General features: G+C 40.2%; 1 protein-coding gene across 4 annotated transcripts; it reads right to left on the bottom strand.

The window, feature by feature from the left end:
* Window positions 1-989: 989 nt before the first annotated feature.
* Window positions 990-23,512, bottom strand: mylk4a (myosin light chain kinase family, member 4a). Of its 4 annotated transcripts, none has more exons than XM_077519700.1 (15): window positions 23,226-23,512; window positions 11,066-11,200; window positions 10,806-10,890; window positions 10,250-10,673; window positions 9,787-10,073; window positions 8,109-8,214; window positions 7,564-7,657; window positions 7,158-7,267; window positions 5,800-5,941; window positions 5,646-5,716; window positions 5,440-5,568; window positions 5,017-5,169; window positions 4,871-4,949; window positions 4,714-4,768; window positions 990-2,671 (listed from the first exon to the last, which is right to left on the bottom strand). In XM_077519700.1, the coding sequence occupies exons 1-14, from the start codon at window positions 23,382-23,384 to the stop codon at window positions 4,715-4,717; spliced, it is 2,028 nt and encodes a 675-aa protein (XP_077375826.1). In that variant the 5' UTR covers window positions 23,385-23,512; the 3' UTR covers window positions 990-2,671; window position 4,714. The 4 variants fall into 4 exon arrangements, with proteins under 4 accessions (XP_077375826.1, XP_077375809.1, XP_077375834.1 ...); XM_077519683.1 differs by lacking the exon at window positions 23,226-23,512 and adding an exon at window positions 13,765-14,491; XM_077519708.1 differs by lacking the exon at window positions 11,066-11,200.
* Between the last annotated feature and the right edge of the window lie 205 nt (window positions 23,513-23,717).

Here is a 23,717-nt window from a genome sequence, read left to right as displayed (position 1 = left end):
TTAGTTTTAGTTGTTTTTTTTTTTTTTTAATGTGTATGTATTACTTGAGGGCAATATTTAAAAAAACACCATGGTAGCAACGTCATCTTTTGGTGCTATTCTATTGGCTGCTGCTAGATGACGTCACTTCTGTGTGACATACTTTCAAACGTCATTATTCCGGTTGATATCAAAATAAATATACTAAAAATCACACCAAAGACTAAAACGAAGGAAATTTTTGCTATAATTATAGTTTTAGTTAGTTTTGTAAACATAAGATGTAATTTCAGTTAGTTTTCATTTTTTTTAAAAGCATTTTTGTTTTTAATTTATTTCGTTAACAAAATTGTTTATTTGAATTTTAATTTGTTATTTTGTTAGTTTTAGTTAATTAAAATAACCTTTAATAGCACCTGTTTTTTTCGACACCCTCCCTTCTTACTTTGACCATCTCCAAACATTTTTGTTTTATTTTATTTGAACTGAGTCAAATGCAATTTTTAGCATGTGTCGCGGGCCACTGAAAAATGGACGGCGGGCCCAAGGCTGTAGGTTGGACACCACTGACCTAAATGATAAAAGTTTATTCAGCATATGCCTCCTCTGTATGGGTGCAAAATAAAGCAAAAAAGTAAAACATAACTCTTTTGAAGTCTTGAATATATAAGGACATAGTTCCCAAAAATTCTGGGCCGCCGACAGCTCAGCACTTTATTTGAATGCAATTGATGTATGTAAAAAGCTGACTTTTAAAAAAAAAAATAAAAAATAAAACATGACATACACAGAACCCCCCCCCCCCCCCCCCCCCACACACACACACACACACACACACGTCGCGTGTCAGTCAAATTCAACACATGCTAAGGTCCTGTGAAAAATATTGAAAACCGGACATTTGACGATGTCAATGTCAGAGCAAAAGAGGACGTTTTAACATAAAACATCATGGGAGGTTTTATCCTAAAACATTTTTTTACATTGAGCTGAAAAACAAACCAGTCAAGTTTGAGACACAATATCAGTTTAATGTGTGTCAACTCATATACAAAAAAAAGAAACCATGCTGAATTATGAGAGTAACTTATTGAACTTCAACAATACAAACATACATTATGACATTTAAACAAAAAACCTTGCAAGTGTGCAAACTAACCCAGGTACCATCCACTTATTAACTCATTTACTCCCAATAACATATAAATACGTTTTTTTTTAAATGTTCTAAGTGTCCCAAAGACGTATTTATACGTTTTTTTTGTTTTTTTTGTTTTTTTTTTTAATGCTAGAGCATACAGAAGGCTTTGATGCAGAAATGGTAGTTATTACACAAACGGCCATCAGGCGGCAGCAGAACAAAGGAGATTAACCAGGGCCATGTAGAAACAAAGCTCAATTACTTACAATTTTAAATAGATTTGTGAAAACTGATGAAACTCTAGCTCTCTTCTAATGCTAATTGCTGCATAACGGAAACAGATAGAAACATACTTTTTTTTCCTAGTGAAAGAAGAGACTTTAATCTTTCTTTTTGATGGGCTCCATGCTTTTATAGCAATAGAACACAATATTCTGTGGGCCTTGCAAAATCAGTCAAAAGCCAGTAAAACAGCCGGGAGCGAACGGGACTGCTTGAAAATGGCTGGGAGTGAATGAGTTAACACATTGACTGCCATAGACGGCTATCGACGTCAAAGATTCCTTTGGACTGGACTGGCAGTAAATGAGTTAAGCAAGAGTAGGTAGATATTGTGTTCCTTTCAGTTATACAGTCAACCTTCACAGAAGGCGAATCTATCATGTGGCGACAAGGAAACAAGCATCTAACATCGAAGCGGCACCAGGGTGTTTTGACATGCATACAGTACAGTTTTTAGAAAATAAAGATACAAAAATACTATTTTTGTGCACTGACTCAGAAGGAAGGCATTTTAGCTGATAAGACATTTTTGTTAATGCATTACAAAGTAGAAACCCAGCGGTGAAACTTACGTAAAGCTTCTCAACTTAAATATACTTTCATAAACACCATTTTAAAGTGCGCATACTACACCAACAACAACTACAGCACGTGGATCTGATAGTTATTTGTCAAGCAAAAAATGCACATGTACCAAAGACAATGTTAAAACACGTGAAATGAATCTTGCTGTAGAAGTGCTTAACACGTGATTGCGCCTTTAACATTCAAAGTAATGTTGTCACATCAGTTTATGCATGTTCAGTGTAGCTAGATAATAACTTAAGCAGGGGTGTCCAAATAGTCGTACATGTTCACATTTTTTGGGGGGGTGAAAACCAATCCAATGCACGTCAATACTAGTCAATAATGTTATTTTAGTTGTCAACGTGAGTAGTATTCACGAAGCCTATAACAATGTGATGGAGGTGTATGATGTATAAATAAAAATGGATGAATAGATAGCACTGGCCGCAAATGGCCCTCGAGCAACTTTGGACACCCCTGACTTAAATGATACATTCTCTATATATATTTAATATTACAGTACAGTAGAAATTGTGTTTATATTTTAACTCACAACCACCAAAGCCAAAGAGGCTTTAAAATGTAAAATAAATAGATAACATGGTGCTACGAGCCACAATTACCAAGTGGTGGGCGTGTAAGAGGACAGGAAGCTTGGTCCGGAGTGGCCACAGCTGGGAGCCATCATGTCACACTGGTACCCTGACAAGAAAACATCACATACGATGATGCTCACTATTCCTACTGCATATAGAGCATACTTACTGTTTAGATGTATTTATGTGTGTTTAGCTGCCACTTCACTGCTGCTAGTTTACACAGTATATAGACTACTTTGTTGACACATACAATACTGCTGACTACTGTAGCCACAGAACACATTAATTATAGAGTAGCTTGCCTTCTTAAAATTGAGTGTTGCTTCCCTCTAGTGGACAGTCTGAAATAATTTCTTTTAAGGATTTAGCTCACAAATAATCAAACTTGGCAGCAGGGGTGTTCAATTTTTTTCATTTGAGGGCCACATACAGAAAATCAGAAGGACGCAAGGGCCACATAATGTATGAAGAGAAATTGTGTTTAGTCCAAAAAATTGTACAAATAATTTATTTGTGCTTTTGCATTTTTAGAAAAATGCTACAGTATATAAACCAATTTATTTGTAATATAGCAGTACGGTTATTATAGTTTTGGAATTTTTCATTTTAGTTATTTTCATTAGTTTTCAGGGTGGTTCTGTTAGTTTTTCTTAGTTCAGTTCTTCAAAAAAATGCTTAGTTTTAGTTTAGTTTGTTAGTTTCAGTATTAGTATTAGTTTAAAAAAAAAGTGTATTACTTGTGCGCAATATTTAAAAACACGTCAACGTCATCTGAAGGTGCTTTCTTGGCTACTATTAGATGACGTAATTTCTGTGTGACATACTTTCAAATGTCATTATTCCGGTTTATATCAAAATAAATCTACTAAAAATCACATTTAAAATCATCCCCAAAGGCTCATGCATTAAATTAATTACCAAAGACTAAAACGAAGGACATGTTTGCTATAATTATACTTAGTCTTAGTTAGTTTTGTAAACATAAAATGTAGTTTCAGTTAGTTTTCGTTTTTTAAAAAGCATTTTCGTTTTTATTTTATTTTGGTAACAATATTGTTTTTTGAATTTTAGTTTTATTTATTTTTTTCATTAGTTTTAGTTAACTAAAATAACCTTTAATGGCACCTGTTTTTCGATACCCTCCCTTCTTACTTTGACCATCTCCCAACATTTTTGTTTTGTTTATTTTATTTGAACTGAGTCAAATGCCATTTTTAGCATATGTCGCGGGCCACTGAAAAATGGATGGCGGGCCGCAAATGGCCCCGGGGCCGTAAGTTGGACACCACTGGCCTAGTGGCTAGCACATTTGCCTTACAGTGAATGGGTTCAGGGTTCATATCTCCGTTGTGCAAGCATGATCTCCACATGCTTGTGTGGGACCCTCCCACACATGCGTGAATATGTGTATAATGCAAGTGCTAGGGACCAGCGGTGTCAAATGTGCCAGAACTGGCCCAAGGAGATAGATAACACATTAACTGCTATTTGTCAGTAAAAGTAACTGTTATAGGGCGCACTGACGACCACTTAAATGACATTGTGAAATTGGCTGTTATGCAGGATTTGATGTCTGATTCTGTATTGATACACTTGTGAAGGTAATTGACTAATGCAAAAATATCTGTCACGTCTGAGGTGTGGTGGTGGACCCAAAAGAGGGATTTAATTAAACTAAAAACTAGGAGTTAAAGGAGGTAGTAGCTAGAAACAAAAACAAACGCCAAGTCAAAACCATGGTGGGAACGACAGGGCAAAAAAACGGCAGCATGACAGCGGGGGAAACAACAATGGATCGATGCAGACAAAGGGGAGACAAGAGCCTAAATAAACACACACACACTAATTGAACCAATGAGACACACCAGGGCAAAAAAACGAGTGGCAGAGGGTGCTGATTGGTTGACACATGAGAAAGGTACAAAACCCAAACTAAACCTGAACTATGATGTAAGAAAAAAAACAAAACAAAACATGACAATATCAGCTTCAGTTTAAAACAGCTGCGAAGGAGACAACTTCACCTCAATCGGATAACTTCCCACTTTTGTTTGTATGATGTGCTGAGTCCATTGAGGTTGTCAAGATTTCCAGATAAATGTGAAAATGTACCACTGCCATTCTGGATAACTACTGTATACTTACTTCAACTCTCTGTTTGAGGCACACAGGATGACCGGCGAGACCGGCACATGGTTTTCTGTGGGAAAAAAGGTTGTAAAGTTGTTTTTCCCAATTTTATTCAGTTTTGTGTTTATTTGCACATAAAGTCCTCTAGCATAGCGCTGTTTGTGTACAATACCTTGGTATTAAGTTTGTAATGAAGGGAACCGTCGGACAGCCAAGGATGTTTCAGGGCCTCGGAAGCTCCCATCCTCCAACTGAAAAAAACAACAACATTATTTTACAAGGAAGCAAAATGACATCCTACACAAGCTGATAATGTACCATTTATTGACGACGAGGAGCCTGGTGATGAAGTCTTTGGCCTCTTCGGACGTGTCCACAAACTCTTGTTCTTCGAAGTTCCACTGGCAGGCCAAGATGTTATTGAGCGTCTCGTTGTCGTCGTCGCCCAGGAAAGGACACAGGCCGCTCAGGCTAAGTGGGGACAGACAGGCATGCATGTTTATTTTTATTATTACATATCGTTACATGTCAGCTGGGTTTCCTTCCCAGTTGACATTGGGCCAAAGGCAGTGTACACATTGGACTGGCCAGCAGCCAATCACAGAGCACATATAGACACATGACTCATGAGCATTTAAAGTCTCATTCACACTTAAGGGCAATTTAGAGTCTTTTAAGTTACCTGAGAACCCTTCAATATTGAAAAAAAAATACAGCAAATCTCTGTTAATGTATACTCACAGCATGTATGTGATGACACCAAGGCTCCACATGTCTGTGTTAAAGGACACAAAGTCGTAGTTGATCACTTCAGGGGCAAGAAATTCGGGAGTGCCAAAATTGACTCGCAGCTTCTCCCTCGGTTTGTAGCTATTTGAGAATAGAATCGTGCTATTAAAGTCAACAAAAGAGTCAACAATATTACAAATGCAGAAATGAGCACTTACATCCTCGCGAGGCCAAAATCGATGATCTTGATTTTATTAGTGACCCTGCTTACGCATAGGATGTTTTCCGGCTGCAGTGTGAGAATAATCCACTTTAGTGTTTGCTTTATGTCTAAAATAAAAACCAATTTTGTGTTTGTATGAATTCAGTTACCTTTAAGTCCAAATGTAGGATAGACATTTTGTGCATATGCTGCAAGCCCTCACAGATCTGCCTGATGAAGACCACGGCATCCAGCTCCATTAACGTGTAGTTTTCATCGATTATCCTGTCAAACAGCTCGCCTCCGCCGACGCTGGCAAAACAATCGGTAAATCGTCTATGAGCATCAAATGTGTACACTTGCATGCAAAGTAGAAAAATCATGCTCACTTTTCAAGTGAGCAAAGCATTGGAACAAGTGACTGATTGTGTTTTTAGTTGCTCAGGTGTTGCCTTTTAAACTGATTGCTTAAACATGAGTTATGCGGTGGATCTTAACCTGGGTTCGATAAAACCACTGGGGTTCAATGAGTCAGTCTCAGGTTTGGCAGAGGTCAAGACCAAACATATCCAACTCAAATGGTTCGTGATGATACACCCAACTGCAATGCCAAGTTCAGCAATTCTCGTCCAGCTAGCTATCAAGCAAAACTAAAGGAACCATTTTATTTATCAACTAGACTAAGTGCAATTTCTGGAGAAATTGCGTGGGAATGCTGAAAGCTAAATGCTAATGAAGGAAACAAAGAAACTGTGAAAATTACAAACGCAACAGATAACGCAACAGGTGTTAACTTGTTGTATTATGACTATACTGAAATTGAAAAAAAAAAAAAAAAAAAGTTGCTCCAGTCAGGGTTTGAACCTGCGCACCACTGGTATGGCTGCCTTTGCAATGCACCTGGCTCGAGCACTTAACCCCGTGAGCTAACCTGAATGAGTGAGCATCAGAGCGAATTGGCGTATTTGTAATTTAAAGTGTCATCTGATGCTGAAAGTCATCATTGCTGATTTGGGACACGTGTTTGCCATGTCATGTCAGGATAACGCATTTCCTGGTATGATAGTCAGTTGGTATACTTAATATCCATTTTCATAATTGCCACGGACACATGTGCAATGTACAGTTGGCAGTGGGATTTGAACCTGCAAACTCCTGCTTATGCTTTCAGCATTCCCACAATAAAGAAGGATTTGATCAATGCACACAGAAAACTGGTGGCGTTCAGCACCTCCAACAAGGTTAAGAACCACGAAGATAGTACTTGTTTTTGGCTTTTATTCACCTGTGAAAACTAAATTTACTGTTAAGAGCTGTCTATGGGAGAAAAGCAAACCATGTAAAACAAAAACAAGGATATTGTTGGAGTTGTTGACGTGGTAGCAGAATTTATCGTGACGCATGAAAGGTCCCACTTGAGTTACTAAAATGTCTCCCACAAGGTTCTGGAGAACAGCCTCAAACACCAAAGGATTCAATGTAATCCCTATTATCTTCAATGGAGAATGTGTAAGAAGATAGGACGTACTATTCCAGCACGAGGATGATGTCATTCCTGGACTCGTACGCTGCGTATAGTTGGATTAGGTTGGCGTGGTCCAGACTGTTCATAACTTGGATCTCGTTCTTCACCACCTCCTGGTAAGAAATCAACACAGGAGTCAGAAAAGACAAGCACAGGAGGAAGCAGGACAACGGCAGCTGTTGTCAGCTATGGTGATGCCACACAATGCATCATCATCATCATCATCTCTTCTAGGTCAAATATTTCACACCTCGACGGTTAAGATCCCTTCGGTGTCTCCTGTTATAACAGCGCGTGCTGAATACTGTAAATGAGCCTTTCGCTTTTTATATCGCGCACTCGAGTAGCCGTCTGTGTATCAAGCATGACTAATCCATCACGATGCTGATGTGTATGAGGGGGGCTATACCTTTTCTTTCTGTGACTTGGCTTTGATGACCTTGGCTGCCAACGTCAGACCGGATGAGTTTTCAACACATTTGTGCACTTGGCCAAAACGACCCCTTTGGAGAAAGTGAAGACAGGAAGGAAAATTACATTCGAAATCTACACAGCAACCTCCATTTTGCTCTCACCAAGCAACCGCGAAGCAAGGAACAACATGTTGATGGGTTTCCTACGTGTTAATGAAAAGAAAAGATCTCCGTGCAAACAAACAAGCCTAATCTGTTATTTCATTACAGCGGAGCTCACTGGTGCCTCCGCTTTGAAGCTGTGGATTAACACTTGGTGATTAGCAAGCAGCTGGCACCAGCGATACGGTTTCACATACCGCTCAGTCCGGCAATAAAAATAGACGCCAAGACTCTCGAGTTATGAAACAGACAAGGAGGGGGTGGGGCAGGTTATACAAGGCTTCATCATGGGGATGCGAAGTAAGAACTGACCCCATAAACATGCCATCATCTTTCCTTTTGTTTTAAATACATATTGGATTCGAAGAGCAACTCTCACCCGCCCAGGACCTCCTGCCAATTGATGGTGTAGAAGTTGCTGATCTGGTTGGGCTTGGCCGACACGATGCGGTGATTAAATGGCGCAGCCGGGGGAGGAGTGGTATCTGAAGTGGGGTGAAGACATATTCCATGATGAGAAGTCAGGCGAGAACATTCCATTGTTATTGACTGCCATTGTTTAATCAGCTACAATGAGGCTTCCTAAGGCTTTTGTCACTTGCAGACTCAATAGTCAATTGGTACAATTTTATTGTTCTGCTAGGCCACTGCAGACTGCCTTTTACTTAATGTCTTTCACAAGAAATTAAAAACTAAAGGACCCTTGCGATTCGTTGCCCCCAAATTGTGGAATGCACTTCCTTATGAACGAGGAGCTGCATCCATCCGTTCATCTTCTACCGCTTATGCGGGGTCAGATCTCAGAGGTAGCAGCTTTAGCAGGGAAGCAGAGAAGACAGTCTCTCCAGTGTGTCCTGGGTCGTCTCCGGGGCTTGCCCAGAACACCTCACCAGGGAGGCATCCAGGAGGCATTCTAACCAGATGCCCGAGCCAACTCATCTGGCTCTTCTCAATGTGGAGGAGCGGTGGCTTGACTTGATTAGAGTTTCTTACACTATCTCTAAGGGAGAGCCAAGAAACCCTCAGAGGAAACTCATATCAGCCGCTAGTATGCAGGATTTTCTTCTTTTGGTCACAACACAGCTCATGAGGGTTGGAAGGTAGATTGACCCAGTAAATTGAGAGCTTCAGTTTTCGGCTCAGATCCTTCACCACTACAAACTGACACAGATTCTGCGTCACAACAGACACTGTACTGATCCGCCTGTTGAGCTACCGCTTTATCGTGAACAAGACCCTAAGATACTTGAACTTCTCCACCTGTGGCATGATATCATCCCTGACCCGGAAGGGCACGCCACCCTTTTCCCAAATGAGGACCAAATGGTCTCATATTTGGAGGTGCTAATTTTCATCTCAACCGCAAACTCAATTTGGTCCCTCTCCAAGTCTGGGATAAGATTCTTTCAATTGGGAGGATTAGTGCGTTCCCAATACCTAGAGGGATTTTTTTTGTTTTGTTTTTGTCTTTGCCTCCCCAAAGAAGTAGAACGGAGAGGGGAGAGATAAACGAGACAAAGGTTGCAGAGTGGAGAGGAAGTAATGGGATTGACCCTAAGTACCTTGAGGAAAGAATGGAGCGTGAGATCAACAGGCAAATTGGTACAGCGTCTACATTTGGGGTTAAACTGACTAGCCAATGCATCGAATTCACCACCCCGCAATGATGGCTGTCTGTACCTTGAAGATAATTAATCACCAATCATGTGTTTTCAGTAAGATGGTGGGTTTGTTTAGTACCTTAGCTTGGTCTCAACTAGTTTACCGTCTAAAGAAGACCAACATGTGAAGCTAGACTTCTGTTCAATGTGACGCTGATGTGTTAAAAAGTGGTCAGAACATTCAGAGACATTTTCCCATTCCATTAAAAATGTAGAATCATAAAGCATTACTCATTAAAATACACCATATGAGCAAAGGTATAAAAGGGACACCTGGTCATTAGACAAACAATCAGGGAAAACAGAAGTAACTGTTTTTCCACACCACTCATCCATGTATATCATCCACTTTCTGAAAACCTTCACCGTAGGGATCCAAAAAAAGTGCTGACTTACCAATAAAGTATTGCTCTTCATCCCCAGGCTTCTTTTCTTCCTCAGTCTTGGCTTTCTTTTCCGTCCTCTCTCGCTCCAACCTCTGTTTCAGATCAAACTGGAACTCAACCCCATCCGCCCGGAAGACCGCCCAGTCTTCCTGCTCTTCCTGATCCTCGTCATCTTCCTCCTCAACTTCCAGGACCTCGGTGTATTCCTCCACCACCACAAGTTCTTCAGTCTCAATTGAACCGCCGGCGACGCTGACCTCCCTCTTTGACAGGAAGGTGACTTCACAATCGTCACTGCTGGAGCAACGTAAATGCTCAGACATTAGACCGTTATCGGATACAATGCAGTATGACTAAAGGGCTTAAATGGCTCAAATTTGAATGGAGATTATTTTATATGCTTTATAAACTAAATATAATGGTAATATTGTTGTATAATTGACATTGGCATAAAAAAAAAAACAACCAACTACCTTGTGTCTGTTTTTTCTTTTTGATTGTCAGAATCAGATGTGTGTGATTCTTCTTTTACTGCGAGTTCCTCCACCTCTACAACCTCTTCCACCACTTCTTCCTCAACCTCTTCTTCCTCCACTTCATCTTTGTCTACCTGTTCCACTACATCCTGCGTTTCAACCGTCTCGCCAGTAACCTCCATGTTTTCTTCGGGATCCTTTTCCTCATCCATCTGAACATCAAGCTTCTCCTTCTGAGAGCTTTGGGTATCTTCCCGTAAGCCGTCGACTGTGCCACTGTTAGGGTGTTGCGCTGCAGAGGAAACTTCAGCTTCTGTCTTCCAAGACACGGGGCTCGTCTGCTGAGATGACTTCGCTGCATTCTCCCTGTTGAGTTTGAGCACCTCTTCCCGAAGCAGTGCCTGTTTTTTCGGTGAGAGTTCTACAAAAACAAACATCCAAAGAGAGTAACATTTCATTGACCCTCCTTTATAGGTGCAGAGCACATACTGTATTAATATTTTTTTTTTTCTCAGCGTATATGGTAGGAAGAACTACTCCTATTCCTATATACCTGCAGTGTCTGGGGGTTTCATCGTCTTTTGGCCTTTGGGGGTCAAACAGGGCCTCTCTGCACCATCTTTACTGTGGTCCTTGAACTGTGAATTACAAGTCATTAAAAATCACACTCTAAAATGTGCAGCTATATAGGAGATATCACTTGAAGAAATCCGCAAAATTACGAACGGTACGGTGTACAAAATAAGTAACCAGGAAAGTGCAGATTATAAATAATACAGAGGCACAGCTCTTCATGAGCGTCAATAGACCTACAAAGGTTGCATGTTTGCGAGCGGCGAGGAAATGCTTTGGTCCGTGGATGATCGTCCTGTGAGATGACAGAGTAGCAGGCTCACAAATAGGAGTTACCTCTTCGTTCCCTTTTTTGGCTTTATTAGAGGTAGTTATCTAATGAAAAGACAAGATGGCAGCGCTTAGTAGGGTTATGACAAGAGCACATCATGTTGCATACAAATGCGGACAGATGACTCGCATGTAAACACACACAGGACAAATGAATTCAACTGTCACCATTTCAATAAAAACAGAAATTATGGGGATGATGTCAAAGCAATCTGATCGGATGTTAATTCAGGGGTCCTCGCTTCATGGAGTAAGTAAGTACTATATACATACTGTAGAGTTTACAGTGTATTTAGTGTAAATGTACACCCAGGATAAGTTATTGTGACCCTGGCTAGAGGGACAAGGGGGGAGGGCAGTTCTCGACTTACTTCGAGGGGCCCAGGCACCTTTGGACTAATGTGAGCAGCTCGAAACTTATCTGACTGGAACATTAGTTTCAGGAACCACAAGTGTGAATTACAAAAAGTTCCTGGAAACTAAGCGGCTGACTACTGAGTGCTATGGGCTTCTGGCAATGTTGTCATATTACTGAATTTGTATTTTCCTTGCCTTTAGTTCACTATGATGATGCGTCAATGCTTGACGTAGACACACAAAAGCACCATTGTGACTACTCGACTCTTTTAGTAGTCAATGACAAGGTAGATCTTGATGATGTTAGAGACACAACAATGGAAACACATGGCTCATCATGGCAGCACATAAATAAGCAACAATTCCCTTTGTTTTCAGGTTCCACTGACGCATGCGCTGATTGGCACAACATCATGCCCCTAATTATTCATGCCAAATGGATGGACGGCAATCGGCCAGCGAATTTAAAGCTTATCACTTGTTGCACTCAGATACAGAATGCAACGCGTTGGAGTCTCACCCTGAGTGGAAAATATTACAAGTGACGGTAGGCCCCGGTCCAAATGCCGCAGCTGAGGAAGCTCACTAAACACTGGGCGCTCAGGTTAACATGGAAAAAAAAAAAAAAAACTGTCTTGAACCCACCGGGGGGTGGGCTCGCACATTTGCTGCCGTGAGGTAAACGGCGCACATGGGATATTTCCGGTGCCGTCTCTCCCCAGTGACAGCGGATCAAATCGCTGATTGGGAGACACAAGAGTAACGGAAATTACTCGACAGCAATTTAGGAATGTCACACTTCGAATGGTAGACAAGCACAAAGTGTAAAGGCTCTGACGACAACAGAAATTCCCTGAAACGCGAGTCAGACACCACACGGTAGCCATACAGTTGGTAGACCGCTATCACCTTGGATTTATCATATTATTATATATTATCTTCATTATTCATTTAACTGTATGGCACTGTGACATAATAATATTCTCAAGTAGGTAACAACCTTAACGCTAGTCCTTGTTTTTGGTTACATAAGTCATGATAGCCGTACACGGATAACAAATTTGAGGGCGCCAGTGAAGGTTTCTCCTGGTGCCAAAAAAACACTTAGAGACCTTTTAATGAAGTTAATTGGCAGCAACTGAAGAAAACAAGGTAACTTGATTATGTTTTCCAGCATTTATTTATTTTTTTTTAGTAGATCTGCTAAGGACATTGATGATGTTGGTCATGAATCAGGGAAAAATTCTTGCTGTAAACTATTTTTTCCACTTTTGTTAACATAGCAGATTCTGGATAGATTGCAAATACAATTCCAATGAAGCAGGGTACGCAGATGTACTTTTCAGTCAGTCAGAATTACAGTAAATTGCAATAGATATAATAATGGCTGTGTCCTCTTGTGCCACATGAACGCAAACTGTACTCCTGTGCAGCTGCACAACTTGATTCCATGAACACTGTTGGAAACCTCATAACAGCGAATGTCAGGACATTCAGAAATAAAACAAGGACCACCACTATGTGACAAGTTTCAATGCTTGACGATCATTGTAGGTGGTTTTGCAAGTTTCCTTCATTTATCAATGAATAATAATGCATTGACCTCAAACCCAAAATATAGGCATAAGAAAAGAGGTCACACGTATGTATCCACAGTTCCAAAGTTTGCTTTGGCAAGTTTGCAGTCTACTGAATGCCATCGCAGTTTGTGTGCAAATGATCAAACAGCGGTAGGCCTATGTTATGTGCTTTGGCACTCTTATCAGGTGCATTTTTATGACAGTTTTGGCATTTGTCAAGGTATAACCAAGACAATAAAAACTGTCAAAAGTGTGTGAATGCTAGAACAAATGCATTTCTGACTCATAACACTCTGCTGACACTGGACTCCCAATGTATCGAAGGAATTCAAGTACTTTCAGACCACAAACACTGTCTGTGCCCGAGATCCCAAAACAGCATTTCTAAAGAGGCCCCTCGCATTTCACCTCTGGCCTCAAAGTCGTCTCGTGCCACACTGCAGTCCCAGTGACTCGCCTCCTACCGGTCAGGCCAAGCCCCACTTCACCATACGCACATGCATACAACACCTGCAAATTTACCTCACAAGACAGGTCACGTGTAAACCAAGAGTGTTGCTGCTACGATCCATTTCACATCTTTTTCCAAGATGAGACAAGACACCACCAAGACCAAAGATGGTTTATAATGGCTATCAACAAATGACACTGAGTAATTTCACAATTTCTCACCTTGTCTGGCTTTTTTATTGTATCTGATGATTTCCTCTTTGAGACTTGCTTTCCTTTGTTACCCTTGCTGGCAGCGGGACTTTTGAACATGAGCTCCATAACTTTGGAGCTCTTGATCGTCTCCCCGATGAAGCTGATCACCTGCTGCATGCTGAGGACCAGTTTCTCCATTCCCTCCAGCTTCTGAGCCTGAATCTCAGACCGCTGGTTAACCGCAGACATGATGGTGCTCATTTCCTGGTATATATCCTTGACGTCTTGTCCCTGTGACTGGTTGACGAGGCTTTTGACATTCTCCTCATCCTTTTCAGTAACACTGGACTTGGCATCCAGTCGAATAAGGACCTTCTCTTGAAGGTTGATGAGCTTGTCCATCTTACCACTCAATGACTCGATCCGATTTTGTATGAGGTCAAAACTGCTATTGTCGCCCACCCGCTGACCTAAACCCGTTGTCTTCATGAAGGAACTCATGACTCTTGCAGTGAAGAAAAATCACGTCAAGACACCAACTCGAGACAATGGAGGAATCTGTAACGTCCGTGAAACAGACGGAAAGACTTTTGTAACAATTGGAGCCAGCTCTACCCTTCAGTGCTCCCGTCAGATGTGCAAACTTGTCAATTAACACTCCGGAAAAAAGGATTTAAGGATTGAAAAAGGATCTATCACAAGCAATCTCAACTGCAAACGATGAGAAAAGAACCTAAAAATAGTATGCAGTAAACCATCCAGTAAACCTATAGTTCTCTCATGCAATATTCCTGGTGCCTGCTCCTGTCCACACTATTGGGGTTGCAGCAAGCCCGCGCACATAAATGTAAATGGACGGACTGCGTCATGGCATGGGTCAAATGTTTGGGGAGGGGGCTTGGCACTGCTCGGACTGTGAGACATTTGAGAGCCTTTAAGTGCTAAGCCCACCAGCATCACTCGCCTGAGTGCCTGGTGTCAAAATGGTCAGTGTACACACTACTTGAGTGGCACAGAAGGATGATAAAGCTTATTTGCTAATGAAAGGGCAAAGACACCAAGTGAGGGATTAGATAACCCTGTTTATGAGCAACCAATACAATCTCCAGAGCACATTAAATGCACTTCTGTGTTGCACACTTGTCACACGAGATGCTTACATTAACAAAATATTGTGTAATTGTTTGAAAAATGAATTAAATGCTATCAACTTACCAAGCTAGTTAACGTTCCATTATGTTAGCTTGTTAGTTATAGTAGTAATTTAACTCACTAGTTGGTTGGTAGCATGTTAGTAGGGTTGGATAATCCAGGTCCAGAAAGTAAAAACCCTACCCATAGATTGGCTTTAGCCACCTGTGCTTACTCAACCGGCAGGTAAATGAGATGGTCCCCACCTGTTGCTGTTGAGTAGAAGCACCTGTGGCTAAAGCCAATATGTTTCGTGGTTTTTACTTTCTGGACCTAGATTCCCCAAGTAGTTAGTATTTGTAAGTTAGCTTGTTAAATATATTAGCAACTTATCTTACTAGTCAGCATGTTAGTAAGTTAGTTTGTTAAGTTATACTCGCTAGTTGTCATGTTAGTTGTCATGTTAGCAACCCTAATTAGCATGTTAACTTGTTAGGTAGTCATACTAGCAACTTAACGAATTAGTTGAAAGTTTAGTAAGGTAGTTATTATACTAGCAACAATTATTATTTAGCCAGCTATTTTTTTTTTTAGGAAGAGTTTGTTGACATGTTAGAAATAGTGTTTAGCATCTTAGTTAGCATTTTATCAAATTAGTTAACATCTTAGCACGCTAGTTAGTAGGGATGCAATTTGTGTGGGTCCATATTTAGGCAGGACAATCCTAATTGTCAGTGATGTGTCCTACGTCCTGCGCAACCCTAAGCAGGATGCTGGTTTGTCCTCATTTTAAAAGAAGAATTAGCTCCGGTTGAGTTTATGTGACCTAAAATCAGCCCCACCCCACGTTTGTCACAACTGGTCTGTGATTGGCCAAGAGTGGCTTCTGTTAAAAATTTCGTATAGCATTGGTTCAGTAAAGTGTAAACAAAGCTCCACGTGTGGCTATCTGACCACGGTATTTCCTCTCCGTGTTCTTTGACAGCAACGTTAGTAAGCAAAAGCAGCCCTAGCAAAAATGCCAAAACGCCGGACATCTTTTAATATTGAATGGACGTAAGAGCACAATTTCCTGGCCAAAAACATTTGAGACTCATTTCACGGTTTCTGCGCTTTGCCGGTGTGATATGGACGTGGTCGGGGCAAATCAGCCATAGAACGTCACGCGGGGCGGAGAAGCAAAAAAAGCAAGAGGCGAGTAGCAGGTGCGTCATCTTTGAAGACATTAGTTGGTTGGTTAGTTAGATGGTTAGATCCACTTGAGAATCCAAATGACAGTCTGTCCTATGTTTGAAAAAGAATTGGATTTCAAGTCTGACAAATCTGCCTGCATCAAAACAGGTAGGGTACATTTGATTTGTAATCAAAATAAAGTATACAGCAACATACCAACCATGTACACAAGTGTAACACAAGTAGGAATTGTTTGCTGTCACCAATAGTTTACCTGCTTTTGGTTAAGTATTTAAGTCATTTATCAAGTGTAAAAAAAAAAAAAAAAAGAAGGTACTAAGGGGTTTTAAGTGGGCTGAGTGCCACTATCGTAGCAGATATACATAATTGGGCATTTAGTTTCCGTTTCATATTTAATGCCTTCTTCAAGTTCATGTCACTTGACTAAACTGTGTACATAATGTTCCAAGCATAAAAAAAGAGACATGTTGTAAACCAGACACTATTGGGAGAATGTAAAAAGGGGCTCGTGATTCCATCCGTCTTTAGGGGACATACAGTAGCTACAGTAAGATTGGCCTGGCTGCTGAAAAAAAAAAAGAGATGGCTGACACGAATGATTTATCGTGAGCTAGCTCACTGACAAGCACATCCACTGATAACCAGAAGGAAAGAGCTAATTTTAACTATATACTTGTTATATGAACATAATCCACATTCCCTCTCAAACACAATGTATGCGAGTGTACAGGGCAGAACCAGATATTGACTGTCATAAAAGAAAATCTTGCTGACATACCGTAGTCAAAGTAATTCTAATGATCATAAATCCTAAATTTCGATAGTTTAGCGGCAATGTGGCCCGCTCGAGCCGCCGTGATGACACTTGACAATGTCGGAGGCACGGACTGCAAACTGAGCCAGTGACCCCGGCCAAATTTGCCACACTGTAGTGCTTACAGCCAAGATCTGACCTCATGGCTGCAATGCGCCACGAGTGAAAGCTTGGCAGACCGAGCTGAGAAGCTCAAGTCGGTATTAAAGCGTGACACTTGACTCTTATTGAATTAATGACAAAAGTATGCTTGTTTTAAAACCGCTCATTTTAAAAACCTCACATCCGTGCACCTCTACGGTGCACGTCCCTTGCTTTTTGCTTGTCGCCCGTGTACGATGACAGTGGCAGGAAAGAACAAGCTCTTCTGACGTGACGGAAACAGACTGCTCTGAAAGCAGACATCCATCACGCCAGCAGGGATAGTTACGCTCACACCTTCCCTGGGTTGCCAACAGATGACAGACGGCGAAGGTCGTTTGCTGCATGTCGTGTCAATTTGAGAGGCATGGAACTTTCTTGCGCATGGAGCAATCCAAAGTCCATGGCAAATATGGAATTAGGATTCAACTCTGACAGTCTATCGTGACGTATAATGACATGGCGGAAGGTCCACCTGTTGCCATTTGCCAGATTTGCGTGCAACTTAGGGCTGCCGCAAACGACTATTTTGCTAGTCGACTAATCACCAACAGTAGTCGCGATTAGTCGACTAATCGTATCGTATCGTATCGTATCGTCAGCCTCCTTAAATAATTGGCCAATCTCTTTTTGACCCTTTTCGACCCCAAAATCGGAACCACATTCTGATTACATATTTTCATTTTCATCTCAGGGGTAAAATTATATATACATAAAATAATAAACTGTTCAACTCAGGATGTAGACAATTTTAGCAAAGGTGGCCAGCATTTTTTTTTTTTTTTCCGACTTAAGCCAATATTTTTAAGGGGCTGACAAGCAAGCAACTACTCTTATATAACCATCATTAGCATATAGCTTGAATTTGCACTGTAACGTAACGTTAAGACATCGTTGCCACATTTACTATTTAGCTATAACATTGCTGTAACTACGTTGCACGTTTTATCACACAGAGTGTGCTAAATACTGAAAGCGTTTCCGTTAACGTCCACATTAGCACTTAGCTACGCTAACCATCCAAAAAACATACAGTGGCTGAGATGACTGTCCCTCGCCGTCAGAAGGATTTGACAAAAGGTGATTCTGTCTCAAATGCTCATGTATTGCCGATATGCTGCCGTGAAAGGCAAGGTCTGTCTTGCATATTTTACATTGAACATTATTTGCTTTAGCGTCTTTGTAGAAATGTTTCCAAATTTTCGAAGGCCGATGTCGGTTAGCCATGATAGCATACTGTGTACAGCTGGTGCTAAGAGTATATCGCTTCCGGTGACGTCACGTCTGACGGATTAATGCCACTGTGCATGTGCGTCCAGTATGAGCAGGCAGGATGAGCGGCAGGCAGTCAAACGAACGGTTGAGGCAGTTTTGGAAGAAAAAAACAAGTATAAGGCTGATATATATTATGTAAAACTGACTAGTCGACTATTTAAATTAGCCGTCGACGCTTTTGGTCGTCGACATAGTCACGACTAGTCGACTAATCTTGGCAGCTCTAGTTCAACTAAAGAGGCCCAGATTTCACAGACGACATCAGCAATCTTTCAGTATATTTCAGTATACTTTTTGACATATTCTGCTTTTGCCTTAAACTCCAATTTAACTTTCATTTTACTGAACCACTGATATTATTTTTAATTGCCTAATGTGTGTACAAATGCCCCTGCTCACCGCATCTGCAGTTGTGTAAAGGTGTCCCCAGCCACTATTTGTATAAATACAGTAATAACATTCAGTTTTGAGTTTCATTGTCACCAGGTTTTTTTTTTTTCCCCTACTAAGTTCATTTTTGTTGTTGTAATTTGCAGTGGTGTAAAACTGCACTGAAAGCTGTTTTTGATATTTTGGTTACTTATTTTAGCTGTACAGAGCAGTGGGTGTCCAGCAGAGGCTGTTGAGAGTTTTGACAAATATATAGTATGTATCACTCACTCATTACAAGGGAAACCAATGCCAAAAAAAGTAACCGTAAGGTGACCACGTCTTCTAAGCATTTGCACTCACTTTATGTGCCAAACCGTGTCTGGATGCAGACACGCGTATGGCACCTGTTCAATCAGCTAGTATACGATTAAATATTCTTTAGCTAATGTCACTGCAAAATTCCAATGTGTTATGTTTGGATCCACTCTCCATTGAATGAATGGTATACTGTACTACGCTTTCATGCATGTGACCGCCAACATGCAACTGGCATGAATTGAATACATAGCAAATCATTTTTCTTATTCTGGTCAATGTATAAAAAAAAATAAAAAATAATAATAATCAAAAGTAGAAATAAGATCAATTAGAAAACATATTGTATATGTCAATTTACAAAAGTTTAATCCTGATTTGATTCTCAAGCTAAAATACAAGCTATGATATTTAAAATTCCCATTTGATCTACTAAGAATTTAGCAAGCAAGAACTCATAAAATCATTTATGCTTTTATTACATTATCCATACCTTTTTACTTACTTCATCTTTGTGACTTGTGAATTTAGACTGGTTAGCCTGTTTTATTTTGGATTTGGTTCCTTTTGTTCGGCACCTTTGTAAGTTTTGTATGTCTGTTGACGTCAGCCGTTACTGTGAAGTACTTTGCAACATGCATGAAATATAGTTTTTCCAGTTACCTGATTGCATTTGCGGTTCTATTGTAACTTGCATGGAAATCTCCTTTTTTGGTACTAAGTGAGTAACCTGCCTGACCCTCTGGTATCAGGCTATTTGGCGAGCGTTCAATGTGATCAGTTAAAAATGGAGCATGGCCTCCTGGTCAAAGAACAAAATGTCCCGAGAGGCGAAGGGCCACTGAGCCGCGTGGCTACCGTCCAGTCAGCCTCACTCTGGTCACTGTGCTTGCCAGCCCTGGCTCTACTTTACCTCGGAAACTTGTGCACTTAAATGTGTATGCGGCAGCCGTGAAACCTAATTCCCCACTCTAATGTCTCCCCAGCAGTGTTCTTTTGCCGTCATCCTCGAACATGTTCGCTCCGCATGCAAACATATTTTTCACATTTCAAAACAGCTATGTTGATTGGTTGGATGGATTCCCAGTTTTGCTTCAAAGCCTTTTGAAACCCCGATTATGGTTAAAGGATGTGTCTGGGGCACCTGCACTAGTGTCAGTGTTGCTCATTATCTGGCCAAATTTGAACATCCACCTACACCGCAATAAGAATCAACAAAGCAATTATGAAACAGCCTCCTGCTTGTCCTGTTGACGGACACAAATATTGCAAAAAAACTGGTTATGTCAGTTGAGTCTTTGCATGTGTCTCACAAGTAATAATAAAAATGGCAAGGAGAAGTGTTTGTAACCGCAATGTAGTTACCAGTTAAGCTAACAGTTAGCCTAGCTCCCTCTATTTCTTCTATTACAGTATGACTTCCTCCTTTGTACAATGAACCTCTATTTAGTTAGTTTGCTCTTATTCACAATCTTTCTGTACAACCTAAAATGTAAAAGTAGTAATTGCTGTTAAGGAAGTATGTTGAAGTTATACATCTTGCGTAAGACCTTAAGTTTAGCCTACCTTGTTAAATGATGTTCTGACAGTCCTCGATGCGTTTATGTTTTTGCTGAGCTGAGATGCTAAAAGCTAAAGCTAACAATCGATAGAGGTGTCGTTATTGTTTGACAGTATAAATTTGTATGGGTTTTAGTGGGACCATATGCCCAGAACATTTTTTTCAAACGCAAATCATCTATAAGCTACTAAGCCATTTATTTGTATCAGAAATGTATAAGAGGAGATTGAATTTGCAGTAATGATATTATGGCTTTGTATCATAATTTGGGGTGTATTTATGGTTTAAAATATCAGTAATTATAAGTATTTTTAGGGGAGGGCCGTTACTTATTTGTCATCTGTTGTTAGTGTATGTTATTTTAATAATGTGAGGCTAGCCATCTGCGGCGCTACCAAGATTAGCCAGATAAGCTAACGGGGCTAACTACTTATTATGGCCTCGGCCTAATGCCTTTTGATTTTGAATGACAGCTATTATCCTGTTATGTAGCAAATGTTTTTCTTTTAAATATGATAAACATTCATATTCAACGTTAATGTGTTTTTAAGTCAAGCACTCCTGTAAAGGATGAGAGCTGTGCTGCACTTATGATTCTGTCATTATGGTATCCATACACTTGCGAGGATGCTACAAGAGTCATTTTAAGTCAATGATAGAATGCGGGAGGCCGCATGGGAAGAGCTTAGTCACATAGCGATGGAACCGCTGTGGTAAATGTCATTGTAGATCTCCTAAATGTCAAAGTAGGAATGGAAACAAGAGAGGGTGAGAGTATGGCAACTTGTCTCTGAGGTGGCACACTCTAAAGGCATAAACCAAAACTGCTGAATGAGTGTTTAATGCTCTGTTTAAAAGGATGCATGTATTTTTTACACTATTTTAGATTCAAACAACCTGTTTATATTAATCCTTGGAAAAGAATGTTTTCATTGGCAGCGTTAAGATGATGCAACGCACCAGCCGTGTGAATCACTAGATGGCAGTAAACGCATGTTGCAAACTCCGGCTCTGTACTGTACAATCCCTGACACGCTGCACTCTCTCGTAAACGCCAAAGGCGATGTTAGCTCACGTTTAATTCTTCCAGCTGCTGTGTAGTGTGTACAGTATAAGCAGGGAAGTTACACACATGCAGACAAGCTTGCACACCGATGAAGGCTGGAAGGAGTGGCCCCCTCCGTTAAATGAAGCCTGCTACCTTCAAATGTCTTCTTTGTGGTGTGTGTCATTATTATTATTATTATTATTATTATTATTATTATTATTATTATTATTATTATTATTATTATTAATTTAGTTTAAAAAATCTTTGGTCTTCAATGACTTTACCTAATTTATGGGACACAACTGGGTCAAATATAATAACAGTAATATGCTATATTTCCATCTGTCCCATTCTGTACACGTTGTTGTTGTTGTTGTACACATCAGTGAGTTTGTGTTTGGGTCAGTTTGTGATCTTTTGCATCAAGCAATTTAAACTTTCCGGAAATAATACAACTTTTTGTTTTTATTATTATTATTATTGTTGTTATTATTATTATCATTATTATTTTAACCCAAGTTAAGTACCAATGAATTTACTCTGTTTGGTGACTCCTGCTTATAAATAGCCCTAAATATATTTTTTATAAATGTTTGTGACTTTGTTAACTTGGTTTGTTGACTATAGCTAAACGTCACAGAATATGTTTGTTTGCAGTCATTTTGACCCAATGCTCTTTTGGCTGTTTGAGGCCGTCAATCATCAAAAATCAAGTAAATGACAAGGAAATTTGGAAAATGTTCTTGCAATTATTTTCTGGAGAATTTAATTGCCATGTCAAATCGACACAAAATAACAGATGCAGATAAAAACAATGTATACAGGATTGAGTGAACTGTATCATTGTTCATTGTTATTTATATTTCACCCAGTTGTCCCCATAAAATTAGGTGAAGTAACTTAAAATAAACAAATGAAAACTATTTAAATCATTCGTTTCCAGACAAATTTACACAACAGTTAACGAAGTTAAAGGCATGTCTTTGCCGTCTTTGTCTGTGTTAATTGTGTCTTTAATGAGTTAACGCCTCTTACAGAGTGCTCCGCCTCATATTAATAATCAGGTGAGGGACAGAATGTCGTAACATAATGCCAACAACTGCTTTGTAGATCTTGTAAACTGCACGTTGCCCACTGCAGTTAATCTTTTATACATTATGGAGCATAATGCTTGTGGCTTTCTTTACCATTTGGATGTGATTGGTCACTTTTTCTGTTCTTCCGTGAAGCATTGTTATTTCCAGTATTTTGTGGGCAAACGTAAGGCAAGATTTGCTAACTACAGTACACCCTCCTACCCACGTTCAGTATATTGAATTGAAATTCTGCTCAGAATATTTTATGAACAAAATTTACAGATTAATTCACTAGAAAAGACCGTATTTGCATACTTGCAAAAGTGATGGAACTTATAACTCTCAGAAAATAAGAAATTGTGATGAGAAAATATAATATTATAAAGTTTTTTTTTTTTTTTTTTAATGTAATTTTAAGGTTGTGAAACACTTTTGATACCAAAGGAAAAAACAACAACAGGTTAACAGTCATTCATGACGAAGATCAAACTTATTCTACACATCAACTTTTCTTTCTGCATATCTTTGTAACATCTACTTCATGCATGTTGACTGTAGTACCTGTGTGTCGTGCGGTGATGCGTTGTGACTCCTCCTGAAGAAGAGTAAATCCCCAAACTTGTGCCAAATGTAGGCTACAAGAAGCACACACATGCTGCTGACCAACCAAACATCCCAAGTGCTGGTAAAGTCCCCTAGAGCTGTAACAAGCCCCCACATCTTGTTTCCTCCTCCTCTACAACCCTTCACTGCAATCTAAAAGACCTGTTACGTGCTGGGTGGGGAAGGACAGTTTCAAATGACGAGTTTGAAGGGATGACAGCAAGGTGTCGTGCATGGGGCACCCAAACTCGTCTACAGAGCCTCCGTTAATTCAGTCATGCCCCTCTCGGCTGCTATCAGCACTTAGAGCCCAGTGACGGTTGGTTTGTCCCTGTGACAAAAGAGTGACAGGTGCCATCGAGAGGACTTGTGACAGCTATGACGCACGTGCGTAATCCTGCGTAATCTCTACGAGAAAATTGCCCTTTATTAAAAACCAGTACACTTTTT

This window comes from Festucalex cinctus, chromosome 1 (genome assembly GCF_051991245.1).
Source record: "Festucalex cinctus isolate MCC-2025b chromosome 1, RoL_Fcin_1.0, whole genome shotgun sequence".
Taxonomy (NCBI): domain Eukaryota; kingdom Metazoa; phylum Chordata; class Actinopteri; order Syngnathiformes; family Syngnathidae; genus Festucalex; species Festucalex cinctus.
This window is presented reverse-complemented; position numbering and strand designations above follow the sequence as displayed.